Source organism: Protopterus annectens, chromosome 8.part1 (genome assembly GCF_019279795.1).
Source record: "Protopterus annectens isolate FY-2018-M chromosome 8.part1, PAN1.0, whole genome shotgun sequence".
Lineage (NCBI taxonomy): Eukaryota > Metazoa > Chordata > Ceratodontiformes > Protopteridae > Protopterus > Protopterus annectens.
Window position 1 is genome coordinate 277,185,842 of NC_056742.1, and position 24,265 is coordinate 277,210,106.

The following is a 24,265-nucleotide window of genomic DNA, read 5'->3' on the forward strand; positions in this document are numbered from 1 at the left end:
CTGTTGCTTGTAGAGGCAGACAGGTCTATCTCTGGAACACCCACCTGTGATATATCTGTGACATCCATTTATGGGGATATGTTCTTTAATCTGCTTAGTGGATGCACCATTAGTTGAGATGGTATGCAAACCACTTTTAGACTGTCCTCTGATTATAGAGCTATTTCCCATGTTATTTACAAAGTTGGTCCGCAAAGGAGCAAGACCTAGTGCCCCCTTGCTTTTTTATTTACCACATGACTGTCTTTTTGTCCGTTAACTTGAATGTTTTGACTGCTTGTTTCAGAGCCAGCAGTTCTTTTATATTAATATTATTTTTTCCTCTGGGAGTAGTCTGTGTTGCCCTGGACCTTGAAATGACTCCCCGCAAAAGTCTTAAGCATCTGCAGTTATTTTCTTTGACAAGGTCCTACCTGAAAGTCACTCTTTGGGTTTGTCCGACTCTGAACACTACTTCAGCTGCTGTTTTATGCAAGGTAGGATAAGGATCATCTCCCACACAGATTGGCTATGCTGACTGCAGATGTTTCTGCCTTAACATTTGAGCATTTTTTCACATGTAATCTTGACAAGTGTGCCATTTTGGCTATGGCATCCATGTTGCCTAGTATCCTCAAAAAGGTCCAGACTTTTGGAACAGGAGGAATATTTGCCATTTTAGGATAAAGGACCAAAGTGTATAAAATAAGTATATAAAAAAAAACATATAATCCCACTTGCCTTTTATGATGTAATTCCATTTCCCCGAGAACTGGGTCAGCGGTTTCCTGTTTGGCAGAGGAGGAGGTTCTATGGAGAAGGGTCTTTGAAGACGGGTGTGGTATTTGAGTTGCTGTAATAGAAGATGGAGCTAATTTTACTCATGGCTGCTTCCTTTGTGCAGTGTGGCTTTGACAGCCCCTAGGGTTCCCCTTCTGGTCTCCCTACCACTTATTTTTGTGCTGGCTGTTTCTGCTTTTTGCTCTTTTACTCCTGCCCTTTCAGTGATAAGGAGCTCAGGTCTGGGTAGGATAATTTTTGTTGTATCTCAGGGTCGGAGGAAAAGCTATTTTAAAGACTACATATACTTCCCACTCTTCCCCAGCTTCTTGAATATTTCTGCTGTAGGGGCGTAAAGAACAGTTTTGTCTCTAGTGGGGATTTAGGAACAGTGTCTTGGTGTCCTGTAGCAGTGGTTGAAGCCTCAGTCATGCATGACTTCTGACAAAATACCCTATGGCTTATGCCCAGGATACTGCATCCACAGCATCATCTTCACACTTAATGGTGTGTTTAGCCACCTTATCAGTTTTGTGGGTGAATTCCAAAAATGTTGCCATTAGATCTTCATCAGACACCTCCCTTATTTTCACTTCATCTTGCTGAAGAGCTCAGTTTGTTACCTGGTTATATATGTATATCTCTTTCCCAAAGCAGTCAAGAATGCTGTTGTCTCAGTCATTTGAAAGTGTATTAGGATGATTAACCAGTTCTCAACCCTTTTCTGGGTCTGGAGGTACCACTGCTAGATCAGGTGTAATAATCTTCTACAAAAACACTTGGGACTCCTGGACAGTATGGAGCATTTTAGGATTTTTTATGGGGGTGGGGGGTGGGAGTGGTGTTCAGAGTCTGCTTCCCCTTGTGGCAACCATGAGGGTATCCACTGAAGGTCTAAGAACTGAAGGTTTTGTCATAGGTTTAGGGACAGTTAATTCCAGGGAGTCAAAGTAACCCTTGTAGGCTTCATAGACTTTCTTCATGTGTCATTTGAAGGGTTTCTCCATTTTGCAGAGCATATCATCAGATGAGATTTCCTCTGAAATGGAGGGGACATGGTGTAATCAGCATCTGTATCATAACCAGAAACAACTGGACATCGAGAGGTTCAGGCCAGGTCTTACACCTGTCTGTATGAAGAGTTTTAGAACTCTGTGTGCCAGGATCCAATTTCCCCAAAAGGAGGGGACTGTAGATACTAAGGCTTGGCCTCACAGCTGGCTGGAGGTTTCGCAAGAATCCCGAAGTCAGTAAGAACCATTCCTAGAGTAAAGCCTGTGGGGAACTATGAGGGGAGGGACTGACAATTACCCGAGGCCGAGCTAATTACAGAAAGCTTTGATTGGCAGACATATTTATTTAGACCTTTGGTCCGTCTTTTCTGGGGTTGCCAGCTTGGAGGCCTTTGTCCATGGACAGTCAACCTGAGCCTCCACCTTTCTACCATGAATGTCTTTTCTAACTAGTACTTAAGGAGTACATTCTTCTCTTTGGTCAGAACAAAACATGTTTTAAGTCTGGACAACTGCAGAGTATCTGGACTGACTTCCCTGTGAATTCCTTTGAGCTGGAAGAACATGCTTGGGTCCAAGGATATCACAGCTTCCAAAAGAGCAGTGCCAGAGACCTCAGAATTCAAGCATGTTGGCTTTGGGCCACATCTGTGACCTGAATCAAGATATCAAGACCTAAAACTGAGCGTCTCGCATCTCTTTCATTGTCGTCCTCCTCCAGATATTTTTTTCTTTTCTTTTTTACTAGGGAAGAGGATTCATGACCACAGATGATCTTCAGACAACATAATGGCTGAGTGGGTTAAGGCCGCTAGCCTCTCCTTTTCTGGATAATAAGAGAGGACAATCTTCTAGGAGTCTTGCTAGTAAAACTCTTGCAGAAATTGCAGTTAGGGACATCATGATTAAGACATATACAGAGCGCATGTAGTATCCTTGTGAGAGATTTGCCTATTTCTTGCACATTTATTAACTTTTTCCCTACGTAGACCAGAAAAGTGTAACAATTGTCTGACTCGATTTTTAGTGGTAAAAAAATAGTGCAATAAAAATTAGAATAGGAAGGAATTTCCCCTAAATAATTTTTAACTGAAGCCAGTCAGAAGCATGCCAGAAATGCCAGGCAAAAGGTGCAGTTCTTCATGTGACTCATTATGCAATAAGAAAGAATAAAAGTTGAAGATGATTCATGTGATACCAGTTTTATACTGGGAACACAGTGACATACCGCAGGGGAAGCAAAGTGTGCAAATTTTTGGAAGGCAGGCTGGATTTGCCTGAAACTGTGGTGCAGGGGATACATCATTGATTGTGATTAACATAGCTGGTGTTCAGTTAGTGGCCCTACAGAAAGGTGGCCCTACAGAAAGGCCAACCCAACATGATGCTATGCAGGCAGGTGGATGCGCGGCCAAACCAATCAAATGAACAACAAAAGGCCAGCAATATGCGATCCAGAAGTGACCAAAAGAAAATAATTAGATCAAATACATGTGGATGGCTGAATAATAACCCTTTATTAGACAGACCGGTTTCGGCAACCAATGCCTTCTTCAGTGTATGAACAGTTCACCAAAAATGCAATCCATTTATAGACGCACCCCACCTGAGAGACAAATGGAAAATGCAACCAATATATAATTAAAGAGAAAGAACACAAAATATAAACTGCAGTAATGCATAATAGTAAGTGCAATCTTGACTTGACAATATGTAACATATATAACATATAAATAGGTACCTCATAGAGAATTGAAAAAAAATAGAAAATATGTTATGAACTAACCCCCACACATTGAATTGTATAACATGAATGTAAATTGTATAATATAACTAGTAATGTAGTTATACTAAAAACATATATCATGAATGCTGTCATAACCATAAAAAGCGTCACATCCAAAGCATGAAAAAAGTGCAGTAAATGTTCCAACAGAAAACATGTGGTTAGCAAATAATGATGTAGCCAAATTCGAAAATCCATGCTTAGTCCAATGTTCCAATATAGTTCCTTCAGCTGTGATCGAAGCAGGTATGTTGATATACCTATGACTGTCCATCATCGGATCCTATATGACACATTAGAAAAACTGTAGAAAAATATGAGAGATAGAGGCATACAGATTACTATAAACCAATATTCATAATTATTCATGATGTAAACAAGATATATAAATCATTTTGTATGAACATAAAACATGAACAGTACCAACCTATATCCCCATATTTACAAATGGTCATTTAGTCCAGGAGGGAATAAAGCACCCAATGTAATGATCCAATGTTGTTCCTTGTGAGTAAGTGTTTTGTGCCATCCCTGGGGATTACTACGGTCCCCCAGAATTCTATCTATAATTACAAAAGAAAACTGTGCTTCAGGATGTTTCAAAATGTGCCTATATAAGGCATTGGTTTCCTTCCTGGTTTTAATGTCTGATCTATGTTCGTTGATGCGTGTTCTGAGTGGTCTAGAAGTTTGGCCTACATAAAAAGCTTGACACCGACATGTTGCCAAATAGACCACCCAACTGCTGCTACAGTTGCCAAATATTCTGCATTGGTACACTTTACTGGTATTGCGACTTGTAAATTCCTTACTCTTATTAATTTGTTTACATGAACCACAATGGCCACACGGGAATGTACCTACTAATATATCCCCTGACATAGTCATTTGTTGGTGTATCGCTCCCCCACTTTATATATGTTTAAAATATGAAAAGAGAGAGCCAAGAGTTCTGCCTCTCCTATAGGAGAAATGGCATTGTTGATCCAATATTGTTCTCAAATATTCATTGGCCATAAGAATATTCCAATGTTTATTAATGATACCCTTGATAGCATTGGAATTTCTGCCAAAGGTGGTGACAAACCGAATGATATTCGTAGAGCAATCCCTAATTTTGGATTGATACTGTAACAAAGTTTTTCTCTCCATATTATTAGTCCAATTCCAGGCATTAAGAATGTCTTGATGTCTATAACCCCTGTTAGCAAACCTGTGATAGAGATCCAAGCCATCTCGATCAAAACCACCCTGTGTCGAACTCAGGCGTTTGATATGCATAAATTGGGACTTAGGGATGTTGCGGATGGTGTGGCCTGGGTGCATGCTAGAAGCATGCAATAAAGTGTTGTATTGAGGGTATTTACGATAAGATCTGGTGTTCAACGTATGGTCTGTGTTTCTGGTAATGGTAACATCCAAAAAATTAATGCTGTGAAGATCGTATGTTACCGTAAACTTAATTCCCCATACATTTTGGTTGAGATATTCAATGAATTCCTGTAAATACCTAACATCTGCCCGCCACACCATCCAGCAATCATCCAAGTACCTGCGCCAAATATCTATTTCAATTATACAGGATTGTCAACTTGAGCCGGGGTGGCTCATGTGCTCATTGGATGTCAAGGCCCTATATACTAGCATTCCACACTGGGCTGGCCTACAGGCCCTTCAATATTGGTTGGATAGGGCTGCTTTATACTCCCCAGGGTTCAGTACACTGCTTATCTGTATGACGGAATATGTCCTCAATAAGAATGTCTTTTATTTTCAAGGACAATGCTATTGGCAACTGCACGGTACGGCGATGGGAGCATCTTTTGCTCCTATTAATGCCAATTTATTCATGGCATTCTTTGAGGAATGTATGATCTATGATCCACTACACAATATCTATCTGGTAGAAATAGATATTTGGCGCAGGTACTTGGATGATTGCTGGATGGTGTGGCGGGCAGATGTTAGGTATTTACAGGAATTCATTGAATATCTCAACCAAAATGTATGGAGAATTGAGTTTATGGTAACATACGATCTTCAAAGCATTAATTTTTTGGATGTTACCGTTACCAGAAACACAGACCATACATTGAACACCAGATCTTATCGTAAATACCCTCAATACAACACTTTGTTGCATGCTTCTAGCATGCACCCAGGCCACACCATCCGCAACATCCCTAAGTCCCAATTTATGCGTATCAAACGCCTGAGTTCAACACAGGGTGATTTCGATCGAGATGGCTTGGATCTCTATCACAGGTTTGCCAACAGGGGTTATAGACATCAAGACATTCTTAATGTCTGGAAATGGACTAATAATATGGAGAGAAAAACTTTGTTACAGTATCAATCCAAAATTAGGGATTGCTCTACGAATATCATTCGGTTTGTCACCACCTTTGGCAGAAATTCCAATGCTATCAAGGGTATCATTAATAGACATTGGAATATTCTTATGGCCAATGAATATTTGAGAACAATATTGGATCAACAATGCCATTTCTCCTATAGGAGAGGCAGAACTCTTGGCTCTCTCTTTTCACATTTTAAACATATAGAAAGTGGGGGAGCGATACACCAACAAATGACTATGTCAGGGGATATATTAGTAGGTACATTCCCGTGTGGCCATTGTGGTTCATGTAAACAAATTAATAAGAGTAAGGAATTTACAAGTCGCAATACCAGTAAAGTGTACCAATGCAGAATATTTGGCAACTGTAGCAGCAGTTGGGTGGTCTATTTGGCAACATGTCGGTGTCAAGCTTTTTATGTAGGCCAAACTTCTAGACCACTCAGAACAGGCATCAACGAACATAGATCAGACATTAAAACCAGGAAGGAAACTAATGCCTTATATAGGCACATTTTGAAACATCCTGAAGCACAGTTTTCTTTTGTAATTATAGATAGAATTCTGGGGGACCGTAGTAATCCCCAGGGATGGCACAAAATACTTACTCACAAGGAACAACATTGGATCATTACATTGGGTGCTTTATTCCCTCCTGGACTAAATGACCATTTGTAAATATGGGGATATAGGTTGGTACTGTTCATGTTTTATGTTCATACAAAATGATTTATATATCTTGTTTACATCATTAATAATTATGAATATTGGTTTATAGTAATCTGTATGCCTCCATCTCTCATATTTTTCTACAGTTTTTCTAATGTGTCATATGGGATCTGATGATGGACAGTCATAGGTATATCAACATACCTGCTTCGATCACAGCTGAAGGAACTATATTGGAACATTGGACTAAGCATGGATTTTCAATTCGGCTACATCATTATTTGCTAACCACATGTTTTCTGTTGGAACATTTATTGCACTTTTTTCATGCTTTGGATGTGACGCTTTTTATGGTTATGACAGCATTCATGATATATGTTTTTAGTATAACTACATTACTAGTTATATTATACAATTTACATTCATGTTATACAATTCAATGTGTGGGGGTTAGTTCATAACATATTTTCTATTTTTTATTTTTCAGTTCTCTGTGAGGTACCTATTTATATGTTATATATGTTACATATTGTCAAGTCAAGATTGCACTTACTATTATGCATTACTGCAGTTTATATTTTGTGTTCTTTCTCTTTAATTATATATTGGTTGCATTTTCCATGTGTCTCTCAGGTGGGATGTGTCTATAAATGGATTGCATTTTTGGTGAACTGTTCATACACTGAAGAAGGCATTGGTTGCCGAAACCGGTCTGTCTAATAAAGGGTTATTATTCAGCCATCCACATGCATTTGATCTAATTATTTTCTTTTGGTCACTTCTGGATCGCATATTGCTGGCCTTTTGTTGTTCCCTACAGAAAGGCCTCACTGAGACCAATGACTGGTGTTGAAACCATGGCCTTAAACTTAATGCCAAAAAATGTGTCATCGTCCCCTTTGGGAAAAACTGAGTTCCCACTAATTACCACATCGATGGGAGCCCATTGAACACTGAAGGCGTTATAAGAGATCTGGAGACACAGGTTGACAGCAACCTCCCCTTCGACCACCACATTGCCACTGTGGTCAGAAAGTCCTTCTGTGTGGCACATCTTATATTCAAGGGTTTTGCATCCAGGTAGAAAGAGGTCATCATCTCTATCTAGTCTTCACTTATTAGGCCAATCATCCAGTATAATGCCCCATTTGGCATGTATCTCGCTAGACAAATGCAACAGCTGGAAAGGCCACAAAAGTACCTCACAAAGAGGATCCTAGGCCTTAAACACATGCCCTACATGGACAGACTCAAAAAAACTCCAGCTATTCTCTGTCTCATATCGTCTACTAAGAGGCAATCTCTGCTTGACTTACAAAGCCATGTCTGACCCAGCTCTGTTAGAAATGCTACAATCTAAAAAAACCCCAATACCTCCACACAGCACACTCCAGGGACCGCAACCTCATTACCACAATCAACAGAACATGCTGGAGGGACAGGTTCATAACCCAAAGACTGCCCATGCTGTGGAATAGACTTCCCATACATGTCAAGCAGAGCACTTCACTGGCCCTCTTCAAGAGAAATCTTGATGAGTGGATGAGAAATAGAACGTTCACCACGGGGATCACTTCATTGGCTCTGCTTGATAGAGGCACTGGGAACTAATGTCGGGCAGCATGATGCCAGGGCACTTCTGTGGGCTTGGCTTGTAAAGGCTCCAGGGCTATTAGCCTAGTGCAGATCTATGAACCTATGAACTGTAGGTGTCAAAAGGGAGGGAGAGAAGTGAAGGGGTATAGCCATCTTGCTTCTCTGTGGGGTGCGATGGGACTGGGACACAGTAATGTCACAATATACTTGATAGAGGCCAGGAATCCATTTCCTATAATATGGGAAAGGGAGAGCAGGGTTGCTTGCTGACAGTGTCTTCTGCATGCTCCTTTCTCTTGCCTAGCTGAGTGTGTGCACAGGAAGTATGGTTGCAATAGAAATACCCCATCTACTTCTTCCCAGATGTAATGATATCTTTTTAGAGTGACTTTATGATACTAAAGTGGTGTTTAAGGTGTTTAGCATAACAGTAGGCTTTTTGAGGGTGGTCATTGTAACAGTAAAGCTTTTCTGCCTCCATCTCCCAATAGGATTCATATTGCTGAAAAGATATGATTACATAATTTCTAATAATTGTTCATTGGATAGCTATTGAATCTCTCAGTGGCATTTTTGTGGCTTTACCACATTTGTAAGTCATACGTCTTAGATTTTTAGATAGATATTTGTCTGCACACTAATACCATCTATGTAGTTGTGGGCATTAATTTTGCTTTCTTTGGACAATGAGCAATACTGTTGGTTTCACTCCATTGCAAAGATACTTTATTACCAGTATCTATATTTGCATTCTAATACTTTATAAAGGTCATACACAAATGATTGCATTATTTTTACAGTGCTTGTGGCATGATGTTACTGTGTATTTTGGTGAGTGTGTGTATGTGTGTGTGTGTGTGTGTGTGTGTGTGTGTCTGTGTGTGTGTGTGGGGTGTGTGTGTGCTTAACATGTTTTTCTTTCTTTTTCTGATTATAAAGACCATACATGTATTACTTATTGTTACGGTTACACATGTACACTTCAATATGTCATTTTAATTAGTGACATTAATTTAGGAATTCAGTATCTTAGCATAGCTGTCTCTTTACAGCAAACACCTGTATGGGCAATGTAAGCTGTAGTAACTGAAAAGAATGTAAAACATCATGGGGTACTTATCAGTATCTCATATCATGTATGTCTGTGTAAGCAGGAAGAGAGACTGGCCCTGGTTCCTTATAGGGAGTAAGCCACTACTTTGAAGAAATTTTGGCCAGGAATATGGACACAGGAAAATGGGTAAAGTAAAATGTAATGATTTGATTGTTACACTGAACTCCTCAAAGGTCTGTTGTTTGGAAGAGTACCTTAAGCACATCTGTGCTTTCAGTTTGCCCAAGTCTGGAGAAGTGCAACCTGGAACTGGTAGGTTCTAGATGTGGTTTGAGATAGTTGTGCATTAGTGCTTTACGGTTCTTCCTCAAAAACAATAACACTATGGGATTAACTGATTGAAGGATGGAGCAGGCCCCAATTCTGTTCCTTATAAGGGGACATCGGTCCTCTTCCTGTTACAGTCAGAAGCAGGGGGTTCTGCTTTTTCCTTGTTCTAAAGAGGATTAGGTGATTAGAGGGCTTCACTAATTCATTCATTCACATCTGCAACAACTTAAATCAGCAGTTCTAGTGCATAAGGTTTCAGATGCTGCCTGACAACCAGCACAGCCCATTCAGGACTCATTTCTGTGCTCTGCCTCCAACCTTCCTTTAACATATTTTATTAACATTTATAAAAAAGCATTTCTTCTTTTAAATTGTAGAAAACTGTTTGCTACAGTTTATGCCTTGCCTGCACAGAGCACTACCGTGCTCATATTTTAGTTTAAAAAAAAATATATATTTTTTTACTTTGAAACTGTAGAAAACTGTTTGCTGCAATGTGGCAAACAGTTGCTACAGTTTAAACCACACAACTGAGCACTGCAGCACTCAAGTTTGACCACAAATGCAATACTGGCTTTTAAAAGCCAGTATTGCATTAAAGAGTGATCTGATTTGGCTGATTGCACCCTTTATCACTTTGTACCTGGGGCTGTTGCCCCTCTCACCCTGCCCTAGCTATGTTACTGTTTACAGAAATATGAAAAAAATATGCTTAATTGGATAATAAGCAAAACAAGTAAAATTGCATCTCTTTCAAGATGTGCAACTTATAGTGCAAATATCCAAGAGAGTTTTCTTCAGCAACATCTAAGGTTTCACTTAATGTCATGCAACAGTTTTAAGTCATTCTGTAAGTATGAAGTACATATAGAAATATTGCTTATTTTCTTAATTACTGGTAAACAACTACCAATATTTCCAGGTTATAAACCAGCATTGCGAATGATGTTTCACATCATATACCTCAATGACTTGTAGGTCTCTCACTTATGAAAATATGAACATAAAATTGAAAATATGAATAATATGTGGCAAACAAAGATTGATTTCTCCACTGCAGGGCATCTTAGAATAGCAGTCTTAGTATCACTTTGTTAATTAATTATTTATTTATTTAACATTTGTTTACCGAAAAAGTCCGACTTGGAACAAAGCCAATTTTCAGCGTAGGCCTTGGGAGAAATACTCCAGATGCATAATTCCTTGTCATTTCTAATGCTGCCTATTATTAGCTGATATGTCACTTAGTTTAAGAAGCCAGACCAAAACAAAATGTTCTGGACGCCATAAGTCTGTATGGGTGTGAACTTGAGTTATACAAAAAAGGTGTTTTAGGCTCGAGTTTGTTAAAGCTAGGAGTTTGTCTTTTAAAAAATGTTACAAGACTATTGTACTTTTAAACAATGGAGCTCTTTTTTCCTGTCAGTTATAAATGTGTTTATAGTATTTAAAACTATTTTTTTCTCTGTTGAAATTGTGTTCCTTTTACTTTTTGGGACTGGCAAAGTGTTGTAAAGTGCTTTTTGCTGCACTTTTATGTGAAAAAGTGACTTTTAAAGGCAATATTTTTACCGGCTTTTGCTGCTTGTTTTCCCAGGGAAGTGGGCACCATTTTCAGTTTCACCATGGAACAAACTGTCAATCCCATAGTTGGGCCTCCTTCCAGCCACAAAAAGAAAAATTTAAGCAAACAGCCTTTGCCAGCACATCAGGCTAGCAATTTCTGCCTCTGCCACAGGTGGGTGACTCTACTGTGACAATTAGTTGTACCTCAGACCCCTCATCTTTTATGCTTGATCCCACTGGTGTGTAGCACCTACAGCCACTATGTTAATCATATCCTATGTAGCTATTGGGGTCCCCTTAGGAGGAAAAGGAGAGACACTCTTGTTAGTCCTGGAAGAAGGAACAAAGAGGCTTCCCTGTTTTGTCAGAAAGTTATGCTCATCTTTGGGGAAGCTACTGTTTCTTTTAATAACACTGTTGTCCCCATTTTTCCTGTCAAAAAAAGAAAGAGAAAACTAAACAATGTATCTGCTCCCTCTCAAATTTCTTTGGACTGGAGAAGTTTACTGGGTCTGGCTCATGGTTTAATTCGGGCTATTCATCCTTTCTGTAAAGTAGTTTCTGGTAAAAGAAAAAGGGATACTTATTTTCCTGAAGAGAGTCAACATTTTGCATCTGAACAGGAAGATGAAGGGGCATATACTGAATTTTCCCTCAGGTTTCTGATCGAGTCTCAGAGGAGAGCTCAATTCTGATTCTGCTTGTGGGATTTCTGTTTCTGTGAAACTATTTTCAAGATGTAACAGTGTTTTTGTTGGGAGAACACTGAGCTTTCTCAGTCCCCCAGAAAATACTATGAGCTGTTACAGAAGGAATTTCCAAGAATCTTCACCTGTTTCTCCAGTTCTCTAGTTCTGTCAGCTTTGGCAGGTGTGTATTACTGCCTGCAGTTTTCTTGATAGTCAACCAGCTACCCCTAAAAAGGCAGATAGTACGTATGAAGTTCCTCAGTCGTTTTATGTTTTTATACAGTCGTACCAAACTTGAGTCAACAGCTATAGCTTTAGCCAATCCTACTGCTTCTGAACATTTAGTTAATTTCACTCAACTCCTTCAGATAACGACGGGAAGACTTTTGATAGATATGGGGAAAATTGTTATACCTGTGTAATTTTGATTTTAAGAATTTTGAATTGAAAGGCTCATATGTTAAAGTTTGTTCTGACTAATTGTGAAAATGTGAAGAATGTCACCTAAAATTTCTTCTTATGAGAAAAAAAAATCTGCTTTAAATAATTCAGTTTCTTCTATTGCACAAGGCACTGTTGATTGTTTACTGTGTATGTGTGTGTGCATGTGTTTATGTGCACATGTGTGCTGTGTATGTTGTTACGTCTTCCAGGGCTATTGCCGCTGGCACTGTTTTGAGGAACTTTGCCTGGCTGTGTTCTCAGAACCTCCTATGTTATAAAAATGAGATTTTAAATAAATTCTCCATTGGACTGAGATTTTGTTTTTGGCCCTACTGCTGCAGAGGTGATCAAGTCTCTATTTTTCAACCCTCCTTTTCCAAATTTTTCTAAGGGATTCTCTAACCCTTCATCCATTTTTTAGCAACCCCCCCCCAAAAAAAAAAAATAAACCATCTCAACAAAATGCAGGCAGACAGATATTTAATAAGAAAACAGCATTGGGATCCCAAGAAGAGTTCTGGAACCTCCCAAAACCAAGGACAGTCCAAAAAGTCAGAATGACTTTTTAAGGGATCTTGTGCCCACGTTTCCCTACCAGAAAGTCTGAATGTCCACTTTTCTATTTGGAAACAGATAGTTTCAGACAAATAGGTTCTGAAGATTATTCATCAGGGTTACAGATGGCAGTATAAAGAAATTCCTGCATTCCAGCGGGTAATCACTCATCCACCAGACCAGACTTTTTTATTCCCATCTGTCCATAACATGCTGTCCCAGGGAGTGAGAAAATCAGTTTCTGCTTTCCAGCTGGGAAAAGATTTTTATTCAGGGATATTTTTATGCTAAAGAAAGAAAGCAAATGCTTGGAGACCTATTCTGAATATTTTTTTCCTAAACCTGTTTGCGATAATGTCCAGGATTAAAATGGTATCACTTTACATCCTGCTACCTCTGCTTCTTCATTCAAGTTTCCTGGTAACACTAGGTTTAAAATATTCATATCATCACATCTCTCTATTCAGACAGATTTTGGGCATTTCTTAAGGGGTTGTGTGTCTGGATCACATTGTCGGTTCCCCTGCACCAATACTGTTCACAAAGTGTCTAGCTCCAGTTATAGCTCATTGCAGACTACAGGATATTCACTTTTTTTCGTAATTTGGTGACTCACATATCTCTGCAGTCTTTTTCAAAATGTCAGGAATCCCTCACTTAGGTGGGAGATCTGCTGAACAAGGTGGGATTCCAAGAAATCATTCAACAGTCTTTTTTGACTCCTTTACACAGGATTGTGTTCCTGGGCCTTCAACTAGACACCTCAGTTCAAAGAGCTTTTCTTCCACACGAAAAAAATCTATATCTAGACCTATGTCTAAGGTTTTTCACTCAGAATTCGGCCACTGTAAGGGAATACGTCAGGATTTTGGGTCTTATGTTATCTGTGGTTCTCATGATACCATGGCAAATTTCCATGTGAGCAAGATACAGTGGTATATGGAGTCTCTTTAGTCCCAGCACCAACATCCTTTGTCTTTTTAAATCCCAGTACTGGTGTTTGTCAGTAGGGAAATCACTTGGCGGTGGCAGCAAATATCCTTAAATCCAATTCATCACTTCACTTTCCTTGCTCAAAAACAGTCAGTCACCACAGATGCCTCAGACCTTGCTTGGGGAGCAGTTTCAGAAGGGAATAAAGCACGAGATGTTTGGGGCACCAAGGATAGATACAAGCACATAAATTTAGATAAGAGATGCTTACCTTGATCAAATCACTCAACTCTCTTAATCATCTTTGGTCCCTGGGACCTCTTCAAGTTGTTATAGACAATGTCATAGTCATGTGGTACGCCAGTAAGCAAGGGCAAACCAGGTTGTATCCCTTTGCAGTCTAATCATGTTAGCAAGGGATGTAGCTTCACAATGTCACTCTACAGGTATCCTACATTCTGTCATAGCAAAATTATGTGGCAGACAAACTGAGCAGGACAAGGGCTGACCTTCATAAATGGAAACTAGATCAGAGCTCTTCCAAGATTTGATGCATCTGTGGGAAGTTCCTCAAGTAGGCCTGTTTGCCTTCTCTCTGAACAATCAGCCAGCAAGATTCTGCTCCAGACCTCCATGAAAGAAAGTCTGGAGTACAGATAGATGCCTTTCTGTTTTCTTGGGCAGGAATGTTCTGCATGCTTTTCCACCCTTGCATTTGATAACCAGGGTACTTTTGAAGATTCAGAAGGAATACCCCAAGATCATTGTGGTGACTCCCTTCTGGCCCAGGCAGCAGTCTTTCTCCTTTATTTTGGAAGTGGCTAGGGACAGTTACCACAAGCTTCCTTACAGACTGGATCTACTCACACAGTAACAGGGGTGTTTGATATACCCAGACATCAAGTCAACTTGATTTGACTGCCTGGATAATAGGGTCTTAATTCCTTTTGTGCACCTGTTTACTGAGAACATGCAGCAGGCACTAATGGAGGCAGGAAAGCCTGCTACTAGAAAATCATATATTAGTAAATTGAAAAAGTTTTCTTGTTGTAGTCACAAAATAACCAGTCCCAGTTCAAGGCTAGTTGTTCTCTGGTTTTACAATATTTGTGTGAGTTATTATCCTGTGTCCTGTTTTATACCTCCTTAACGGTTCATTTATTGACAATTTCAGTATATCTGTCCATGGATCCTCTTTTAATGCATTGTCATGTCAAAACATTTTTGTAAGGGGATTTGTATAAGAGGTCTTCTAGAAAACTAGAGGTCCCTCCTTGGGATCTTAATTTTGTATTAGAAAAACTTAACTTTTTGCTACATTTTAAACCAGCTAACTTGGCTGATTTGAGGTTCTTAACATGGAAAAGAGTTTTGCTGATTGCTCTGAACTCTGCAAGAAGGTTATCTCAGTTGCAAGCTCTTATGGTGAGTTAACCATATCTCATTTTCCACAGGGACTGGTATTTAAGAATCAATCCTTCTTTTATTCCTAAAGGGGTATCCAAGTTTACTTTAAGCCAAACTATCCATCTCCCTGCTTTTTTTCCCTGAACCTAAAAACAAGGGAGAATGGATACTCTATACCTTGAATGTCCACAGACAATTCAGGTACTATTTTGACAGAACTAAATTTTTCATATCTTCGGATTAGTTGTTCACTTCTTGTGAAAGTAAGAAGAGACAACCTGTGTCAAAGCAGATTATTTCCAAATGGTTGTCTAAGGCCTATTACCTTTTGTTACACTCACCAGAGCAAAACTATTCCAGACAGAGTCAAGGCTCACTCTACAAGGGCCTTGGCTTTATCTGTGGCTGTTTGGAAAAGGTTGGATTCTAGAAGTATTCTAGAACCAACAACTTGGTTACCTGTACATACTTTTACAAATCATTTTAAGCTTGATTCCTTCTCTAGGTCTAGATTAGGTATTGCTAGATCCATTCTCCTGGGATTCCTAGACTATTCTCCTTCCACTTCCCAAATGAAGTAAGCTATGTCAATCTACCCATATAGCTAAGGCTATTGCAACAATGATCAATAATGATGAGCATAGTGCAGTTGTGTTAGTAAACTTGCCATAACCATGATGTTTGAATGATCACTGCTGCAGCAGCTGCTCCTTCCTGCCATCTTCCATGTTTATGGTGTGTTATTTCCGTTTTTCTGCAGGGTGTAATTTTTTTTTTTGTGTGTGTTCCTAGCATTGAACTTTCAGGGCTCCTTCTTTCTGTTGGCATGAAAGATCTGGCTTAGCTCGAGCTGACTGACTGTTTGGATGCATGGAAGGTGCCTTGAAGCTTTGGAAGCTGGCTCACTGCTTTATCCATTGGCAGAATATAACCCATATAGCTAAGGCTACTGAAGCAGTGATTGTTCAAGCATCTGCTGTTACAGTAAATTTACTTACAAAACTGTACTGTTCTTTCTTCTGCACCGACAGTGCTTATTATGGTACTGACAGTGATGGCAGAGGCCATGCAGGGGGAAGAAGTTCTTGTATTCCCTTTAGCTGGCTGGCTTCTGGTGGTGATCCCATTAAAAGACTCACAGTATCCATTGTATTTGCTGACATGCAGGCCATGGGTCTCAACATAAATTGGAATATGTCTTTACTTGTCTCAGAACACCAGATTTCCTTTGTCAGGGTTGCATTTCAGTCTTTAATGTCATTTATTCTTGCATAAAGAAAGGGTCCAGCAACCCATGTCTTTGTCAGTTTGAGAATGTACACAGTTATCAAAACAAGTATGGACAATTTTGTACCTCTTGATTGTCATGTCAGTCATAATGTTCGGAATCCTGTTTGCATGACTGTGGATGAGAGTGCCTCACTGCTCTATAATACTTGGATGGTGTTGCTGGACAAGACAAGTGCATTTTGGCAGAATTTTTGACCCTTTGTGACTATCACAGTGAATTGCATTTCCTTGCTATGTTTTCCATAACCTGCAGCACCCTAGTATTCACTGTAAGAGCAGATGTCAGATCCTCAATTTTCAGGTAACCCTCACACAGTACTAAGTTAGCACCTGGAGCTGCATATGTAACAGCACAATTGCATAGGTAGTCTTTTCACATCTTTTTCAAATTCAGCAGTGTTACTTCCTTAGTAAGCCAAATACTCCATCACTACAATCTGAAGGTTAGATTGTGGAATAAAATGTCATTTCATTGGAAACCAAGAGAATTTGTTTTTCTACTAGTTCTAGTATTGTTGCGACTTGTCTACCCGATGTCCTAAAACACGATCTAATTGTTATTAATAATGTGCATAATGTGTTAACTCAGCACTGATTTACAGTTTCTGAAGGTTTTCATCCCAAGTCACACTGTCCTGCTCAAGAAAGAGAATAAGTAAATAAATACACGCAAACACAATATGACATGGGTCTTGTTGTCTCTGAGTCAGCTATCTATAGTGAGGCATTGTACCCTTTTTTAGCAGCAGTGCTGACAGAGTGAAGTAGTTAAATAGAAAGCTACTAGTTATACTGGACAATAAATAATGCATGAGTCAAAGTCACTTTGAGGTGTCTGTCAAAATCAGAGGCTTGTAATGTCAGTGATTCTGCAACTGGGTATCCAGAGCTTTAGCCCTGTGAGCATTCTGTAGGCGCTTTAATTACTTCCGGGCATTTTGTGATTCTTTTAATCATGGTATAGATCCCTCTGACTGGTTTTGCCTCCTTGGAACCTTGAAGCTTTCTTAACTATGTTTGGAACCTACCTGCATCAATTTGGGTTCTTTTACCTTATCCTGCCTCTATTAATTGAGCTGGGGCCTGTCAGGTCTCATATTGTTGGCAAGGGCCAGTTTGACTCTGTTAATCTTGCTGGTGGTTCTCTCCTTAATCATGCCTAAGAGTCCTTACCTTGCATTAGTTTTGCAGGAAAAGCTTTAACCCTTAACTCTGCATAAGATCCCTTACATTTTTAATAGTCAAGTGGTATCCGCTACAGTAAGTCCTAATAAGATCCTCTTACTCTTTCATTTCTGCTGCTGTCCTGTAAGGATATCCCTGTTGTAATGATACTGTAACACTGTACAGCCTAATGCATATTTCATTTTTCTTATTTATCGATATTGTGAATTTGTCATTCTGCTTCCACTAGAAGATTCCCAAACACTGATACACTTACATTGTTGTCTCTCAGGATTGAGAAGAGGTTGTGGTATCTTTCCATTTCTTTATCAAGCTTATTTTCTGATGTCCTTGACTTGTTTTGTTAAGCAGACTCGTTAGCACTGCAGGCTGAAATATATTGTGGACTGTTTTGTTACAAAATTTGGAAATAGGTTTTTGCTGCCTCTGTGGAGCAAAGGAATAAAGCCTTAACTGGTACCCAGCCAACATGGGCACTGGAGGACCTGACTGGGAAGAATGAGAGTGAGCAGTCAGTGAATACTTTTCCATCCTGGAACAGGTGGGAAAGGCATTCTATTCTGCTCTTATTGAAAGAATTTTTCTATAGACTGTCTTTTCATACTGCTGCTAACATGATTATTCGCTTGAATAAAAAGCTGCAAGTATGATATGAAATATACAGGGTTAATTTAAAAATAGTATAAAATGCAGAAAAATAGTAAGTGTGCTGGCAAGCATATATTGCTTAGTTAGATTTTGGCATCCATGTAAAGGAGTATGTTATTGAGAAACAAAGTCTGTAAAAATAACTGTGCATATGGCAGCTGGAAGGACATCAGCAAAGTAAAGAGATTTAACAGCAAGTTTCAGACAGTGCTGGAACACCACATTTCAGATAATGCAAGACTGAGTTTCCTTGGACCACCTAACTTAAATCAAGGACAAGTCATAAATTAGAAGAACAAAGAAAAACTATTATACTAAGAAAGAACTGTTATACATCAGACTGAAAAAAATATCAGACTTTTTGGTATAAATATGAGTATACCGTAAACAAGCTTTGGGTATTTGCCATAGAGAGCTGACAGCATCTGTGTTGCATGCTTGTAGATCTGAAAAGAAAATGTGAAAGTAAAGCATATTAACTGAAACAGTTGTCTTCGTGTATTTATTGTAGTACAATACAGTAATAAGATTAGTTGATTACAATAAATAGTTAAATGAACTGTGGTATGCATGCATGTAAATGCAAGTAACAGCAAGAAACCAACAGAAGACATTATATAATTTTTCACTTATGCTGACACTCACCAGATGACAAGTGTCACAGCATGCAGCACATGAGACAAGGATGTTTGCTAGGCCTAGCCAAGATATATGTTTGTGTTGCAGCCATCATCTGTCATGTGCGTGGAGTGTATTCTTTTAACTGTTATCATTCTTGTGCTATTATCTAACTAGTGATCTGATGTTGTCCTTTTCATTCCTCCTCACTAATGGGTCTCGGGTCTGTTATCAGATCCGACTTGGCCACTTTCCAAGACTTAGGATCCTAGTCTCGAGCTCTTCCCTCTACCACTGTCACTGAGGGATGATCTAGTCCACAATTGGCCCCTGGGTCTCCTTTATGCTTACCTCCATTACCATTGATCCCAAACATTCTACAGAAAGCCAACAAGTCATCTCATTACACAGAATATTTTTAGCCAGGGCCGTTTTTGGAACTTTTTGTGGTAAAAATGTGCTGCCTCTGTACTTGTAATGCCTGATTTTATTTTATGACTGTAATGTTCATCGGTTTACCAGAAAATCAAAAATGTTATGAGGAACAGGGCTCAAAAATACAAGACAAAATCATAGACATTCTGCAGAATTTTGGACAGGTGACCGAGATTAGGTTGAATGCAGAAGCTGTGGGATAAGTGCTATTTTATTATTTTAACAATGATGTTGGCAATGATCAGCCAGATATTTTGGCAACATTTCTGGCTTTGTGATTTATGTGGAGCAACTCGGAATGCTTTATTGTGTGGCACTTGTTTGTATGGAGATAAAATAATATTTCGTAGCTATCAGTCTCTGTAGCTATAACTGCTGGGTGTGGCTTGGGTTGCCTAGATGGAAGTAGCTGACCATTTCATCATTTGCTCAGCTTAAATAGTCAATAGCTGGCTTTGCTGGACTGTTGTGCACTTGTGAGAAGTAAGGTGGACTACTTAATTAGACATCTGATGTGAACAGACAGAGTAAGTATAACTTCTGGGACTGACTGTGGAGGAGAATGACTAGCTGTGTGTTGCTGTTTTCTTATTATTCTGACTTTGCAGGAGTAATATGATTTATGTAAAACAATGTGCAGTATTTTAATGTGTGGCAACTGTCTGAAATCAAGGTGAAATGCATTATACAGCCATCCTCTTTCATCCCAATTAGACATATGAATTATATATAGAAGACTGTAACTGTTTGGTGTGGGTTGCCTGGATGAAAGTAATTGACTCATTTTTCACTTGCTCAAAGTCAGCTTTCAAAAATAAATAAATAAAGTAAAAGGGATAAAATGCATCATAGAACACCAAAACCTTCTGAACTTCTGGGGTTTGATGGCCCCCACACACAAAGGCTGTATAAGTAGATTTTGATTTGGGATTAGCAATTGCCTCTGTCCTGAGCCCCACCTACTCTAAAACCAGCTCTGCTTACAGATGTACCCAGAATGTTGCCATACCTTGTGTGCGGGGATGGCTGTTGTTGACGTCATTATTTCTTTAACATTCCTCACAAACCTCAGAGGTCACTAAATCTTGTGTTGGGCTGGGACAGTGTGGTCACTGTTTCTTTAACTTTCTTCACCAACATCAGAGCTGTGAACAGAAGGTCACTATAGTATGCATAGGAACACTGTACAAGCTATAAACATTATTGTAATCATTTTTTTTAATTTTCCTCAGTCAACCATCTGATGCATATACAGAGGACTATCTTTGGGAGGAGAGTAGAGAAGCATGCTGTTTATATGAATGACAGAAAATTTGTTATGTTCTGTTTTTTTTTTTTTTTTTTTTTATGGTTTTATCCCAGTCTGACATCAGAAGGGTACATAGAAGGTGGCTGTCTTTTGGGGGTAGGGAGTAAGGAGACATGTTGTATATACATATGATAGCAGCAACCTGAAATATATGACTGTGGACATTTGTTCCTTAATTGTCATCCCAATTTAACACCAGAGACGTATATACAGAAAGTAACTACCTGTCTTTGGAGGGAGGGAGTGTAAGGAGGCAGGTGAATGATTTATATACCCTCACAAGCATTTGTTTTCTAAGTTTATTGTGAACTGATGTTTGGTCAGTTTTGAGCATTAAGCAATGGATACAACTTATTTCTTCCTGAAATAAAAGAGTGAAACTGAGTTTTATTTCCTTACTCATGATTTTTGTTCATGCTATCATTGGATCCAAAGGTTGAAAACAAGCACTTCAGAGCATCTATAATCTCATGCTTTTGGGTGTCTAGTAGCCCCCAGACCACCAGCTTAATGCAGGTGTTTCCTCTACAGCTATCAGAGTGCAGTCTTGCCAAGACAGAGCATGTTGAATGAATGAATGAATGAATGAATGAATGAATGAATGAATGAATAACTTCAGCAAAAAAATGAAGAGTGAGACAAATTGTGAGAAAAAGGAAGAAAGAATTAATCTAGATAATGTGAGTAAGCTGGAATGGGGAGAGGGGGTGCTGTTGGAACCAGGTGATGTATGTGGGGGAACATTGGATAGCCGGAAGGAGGGGGAATGCACCATGGAGCCCTTCACCTAGGGTGCCTGTTGACTTGTGGTCAGTTGTGTATGTGTGTGTGTTTTATGTTTTGTTCTGCATCCATTATTTTTAGGGCAAAAGCAGCTATAGCTGCAGTTTTTCCTTCTTAATTTTACATTGAGACTGAAAACATGTTTTAAGCTTACAGACTGGTTTAGAGGATCCAAACTAACTGTCACTTGCAATTTTTGATTATTTATCTACAGGACAGCAGAAAAGAGTCTGAAACTAGATGACCCTAATAGTTTGGAAGAAGACATGGGAGTAATATTACTGAATGTTACACTGTCGATCAAGCAAGGCAGTATCAAGAGACGTGTAAGTGTGCCTTTTACTATACTCTTCACTATGGGTGAGGGTTGCATTAGAGAAGAGACTTAACAGCTATGTACAGCAATATAAGCAGGTAGTTATTTCAAATGGAAATCTTTTATTTTGGTTTGGAGAATATACAGTTCTTTTTTAAAAACAGTTTTGCTTCCTTGTCCTGATTTCTTCTACATTAACATGTATGCAAATAATACATAGGTAGAGATGTGACTCAAGCTTGTTTAGAACATTAGTATTGTGTTGCCTGTTTCATAACCCTGCATGATCTAATCAAACAATGAATTAGATGTAAAGTTTCTGTCTGATCAAATGGCAGTGGTGCTGTTATACCAGAGCAGCATCCCTAGGAAAAGTTGGTAAATGAAGTTATTCTGAAATGTGCCACTTGGGACTGCAGAATATAGGTTAATGGATTATAGATGGTAACAGAAACAGTTTCATTTCCCCCTTCAGTCTGCTGTAGTTGGATTATTACCCTGTCATTATTCATCCTTGTCATTCAAGCCTTACTTGCTGCATTGGCCTAAAACTTAAAAGTAACTTCACCATGTTAAACTTCGTGATTTCTCTAACTGATTTTAATGAATGGCTTTATTAATGATGTAACCATTTTCTTGACTGCCTAGATCTTTATAGGGAGTTAGAGTAACAGTAAGTCATAATATATGATTTTATGTTGTCCTGTCTTGCCTTCTTTCCTACTAGTTGGGCTCGGAACCGATCCTTGGTTCTGACTCAGCTGCATTCTAAAGCTCAGATCTTCCACTTGGCTCGTGGCTGAACATCCTATCCCATAATGCACTGGTGTGCTACCTCAGATCTCATTTGCTGCGAAGCAAGTTGGAGGTCACCATTTTGGCTGTGGCTAAGTCTATATTTTTTTCTTCGAATATTTCTCATTTTTAGAATTATTCCAGTAGTGTGTGTATTTGTGTATATATCTATATATCTATATATATATATATATATATATATATATATATATATATATATATATATATAATTAGTGAATAGCTTAATCTAATTGGTAACTATTTCTATTATTTACTGCTTGGTTGCGGTTTAGAATCCTTTTTGGCCGTCATTTCTTGTTAGGCCTTCTCCCTATACCATTTGTCATTTGTTTAAGTGTTTATCCATCAAGGGTGACTTGTATTTCTGCTTGCTGTTGATATTTGTGTGTGTTGTTCCCTTAGCTGTTGGTCCATTTAAGTTAGAGGGCCCAGCACCCGTTTAAGTTAGAGGGCTACCCCCTTCCCTGTGTGTCTTATACTGGCTATATCTGTAGAGGAACTCCAGCCCGTTTTAAGTTGCAGGGCAGTCGAATCTCCCCCCCTTGTGCTTTTTTTCTCTTGAGTGTGCTTTCTATTTTTCTATTGTTATTGTGTGCTGTGCTTAGACTTATATACATAGAGTTTTTTCATGTTCTTGGTGTGCTGTAGCTAGCTTTCTTAGTGAGTGTGAACTTTAACGTTTAGGCTTCCTTATTGCTGTGCTGTTTAGTACATATAATTACAATAATGTCCAAGGAACAGAAGAAAGTTAAACTATCTGGTTTTAAGAAGTGTCAAAAATGTTCTCAGAAGATGGCTTTGACTGATAGGCACACAATTTGTGTTTATTGTGTCAGTGCCATGCATCTTCAGGAATCTTGTAGTATCTGTCACTCCTTCAGCTCCAGAGTTTTACTTGAGAGAAAGAACAAATTGATTGTTAGGGGGCTTCTAAAAGTGCCTTTCTCAGATGCTTTGGAAAGTCAGACAACTTCCTGCAAATCTCCACCTTGTAAATCTGACAAATCTAACAAAAGGTCTTCTTCTTCTTCATCCTCAGGCCATTCGAAGCCTGCCAAAAAAGTCAGTGTCCAAATTGACTCACTCAGATCTGAAGGAACATGGGTCCAATAAGTCTTCATCCTTGGCTCCTAAGTTTTTGGAACCGATGGAAAAACATTTTTGGAGTCAGTCTCCTGAATTGCCACCGGTCTCTTCGACATTGAGATCACCCATACTACAAAGAAGTACCTCACAGACCCCTTCATCTTGGTCCTCCAAAACCTTATTGGATGATGACATGGATAGGGTGGTGTGAAGGCTACTGGAATTGCCGGCGCTGGCCAAAATTCTGTCGGCTCCATCCCATTCAGACCCGGAGCCAGTAAAGATTTTTCATCCACTACGCTTCCTCCTCTGAGCAAACCTGGATTGTCAGAGCAGGAATGTCTGGAACCGATTATGATAGAACCGTCGGTGCCAAGACCCACAGTTGGGATTTCAGAACAGTCTTCTGCTCTGATGTCCTAAGTGCCATCTGGGATGTCTAGGGGCTGAAGCTCTCTGGCCGGGTCTGGGGGGGAACTCTGGTCCGACACTTGTCAGGTCCAAGTTTACCCCTCGGTGCCTCGGCACAGTTGAGCACGGTGTGTACATCAGCTTCGGAGCTGTCCCTTTGGTTCTGGGATTTCCTCTGCCTCTTCGGAGCCAAAGGGATCCTCGGATC

The 24,265-nt window shown here is 39.3% G+C and overlaps 1 protein-coding gene across 1 annotated transcript in view; it reads left to right on the forward strand.

The window, feature by feature from the left end:
• MCTP2 (multiple C2 and transmembrane domain containing 2) overlaps window positions 1–24,265 on the forward strand; it is a 2,216,888-nt gene that overhangs the window by 873,016 nt on the left and 1,319,607 nt on the right. Inside the window, exon 6 of the mRNA XM_044081878.1 lies at window positions 21,643–21,754. Within this exon, the coding sequence (XP_043937813.1) occupies window positions 21,643–21,754 (112 nt within the window). The remainder of the gene's footprint in view (window positions 1–21,642; window positions 21,755–24,265) is intronic.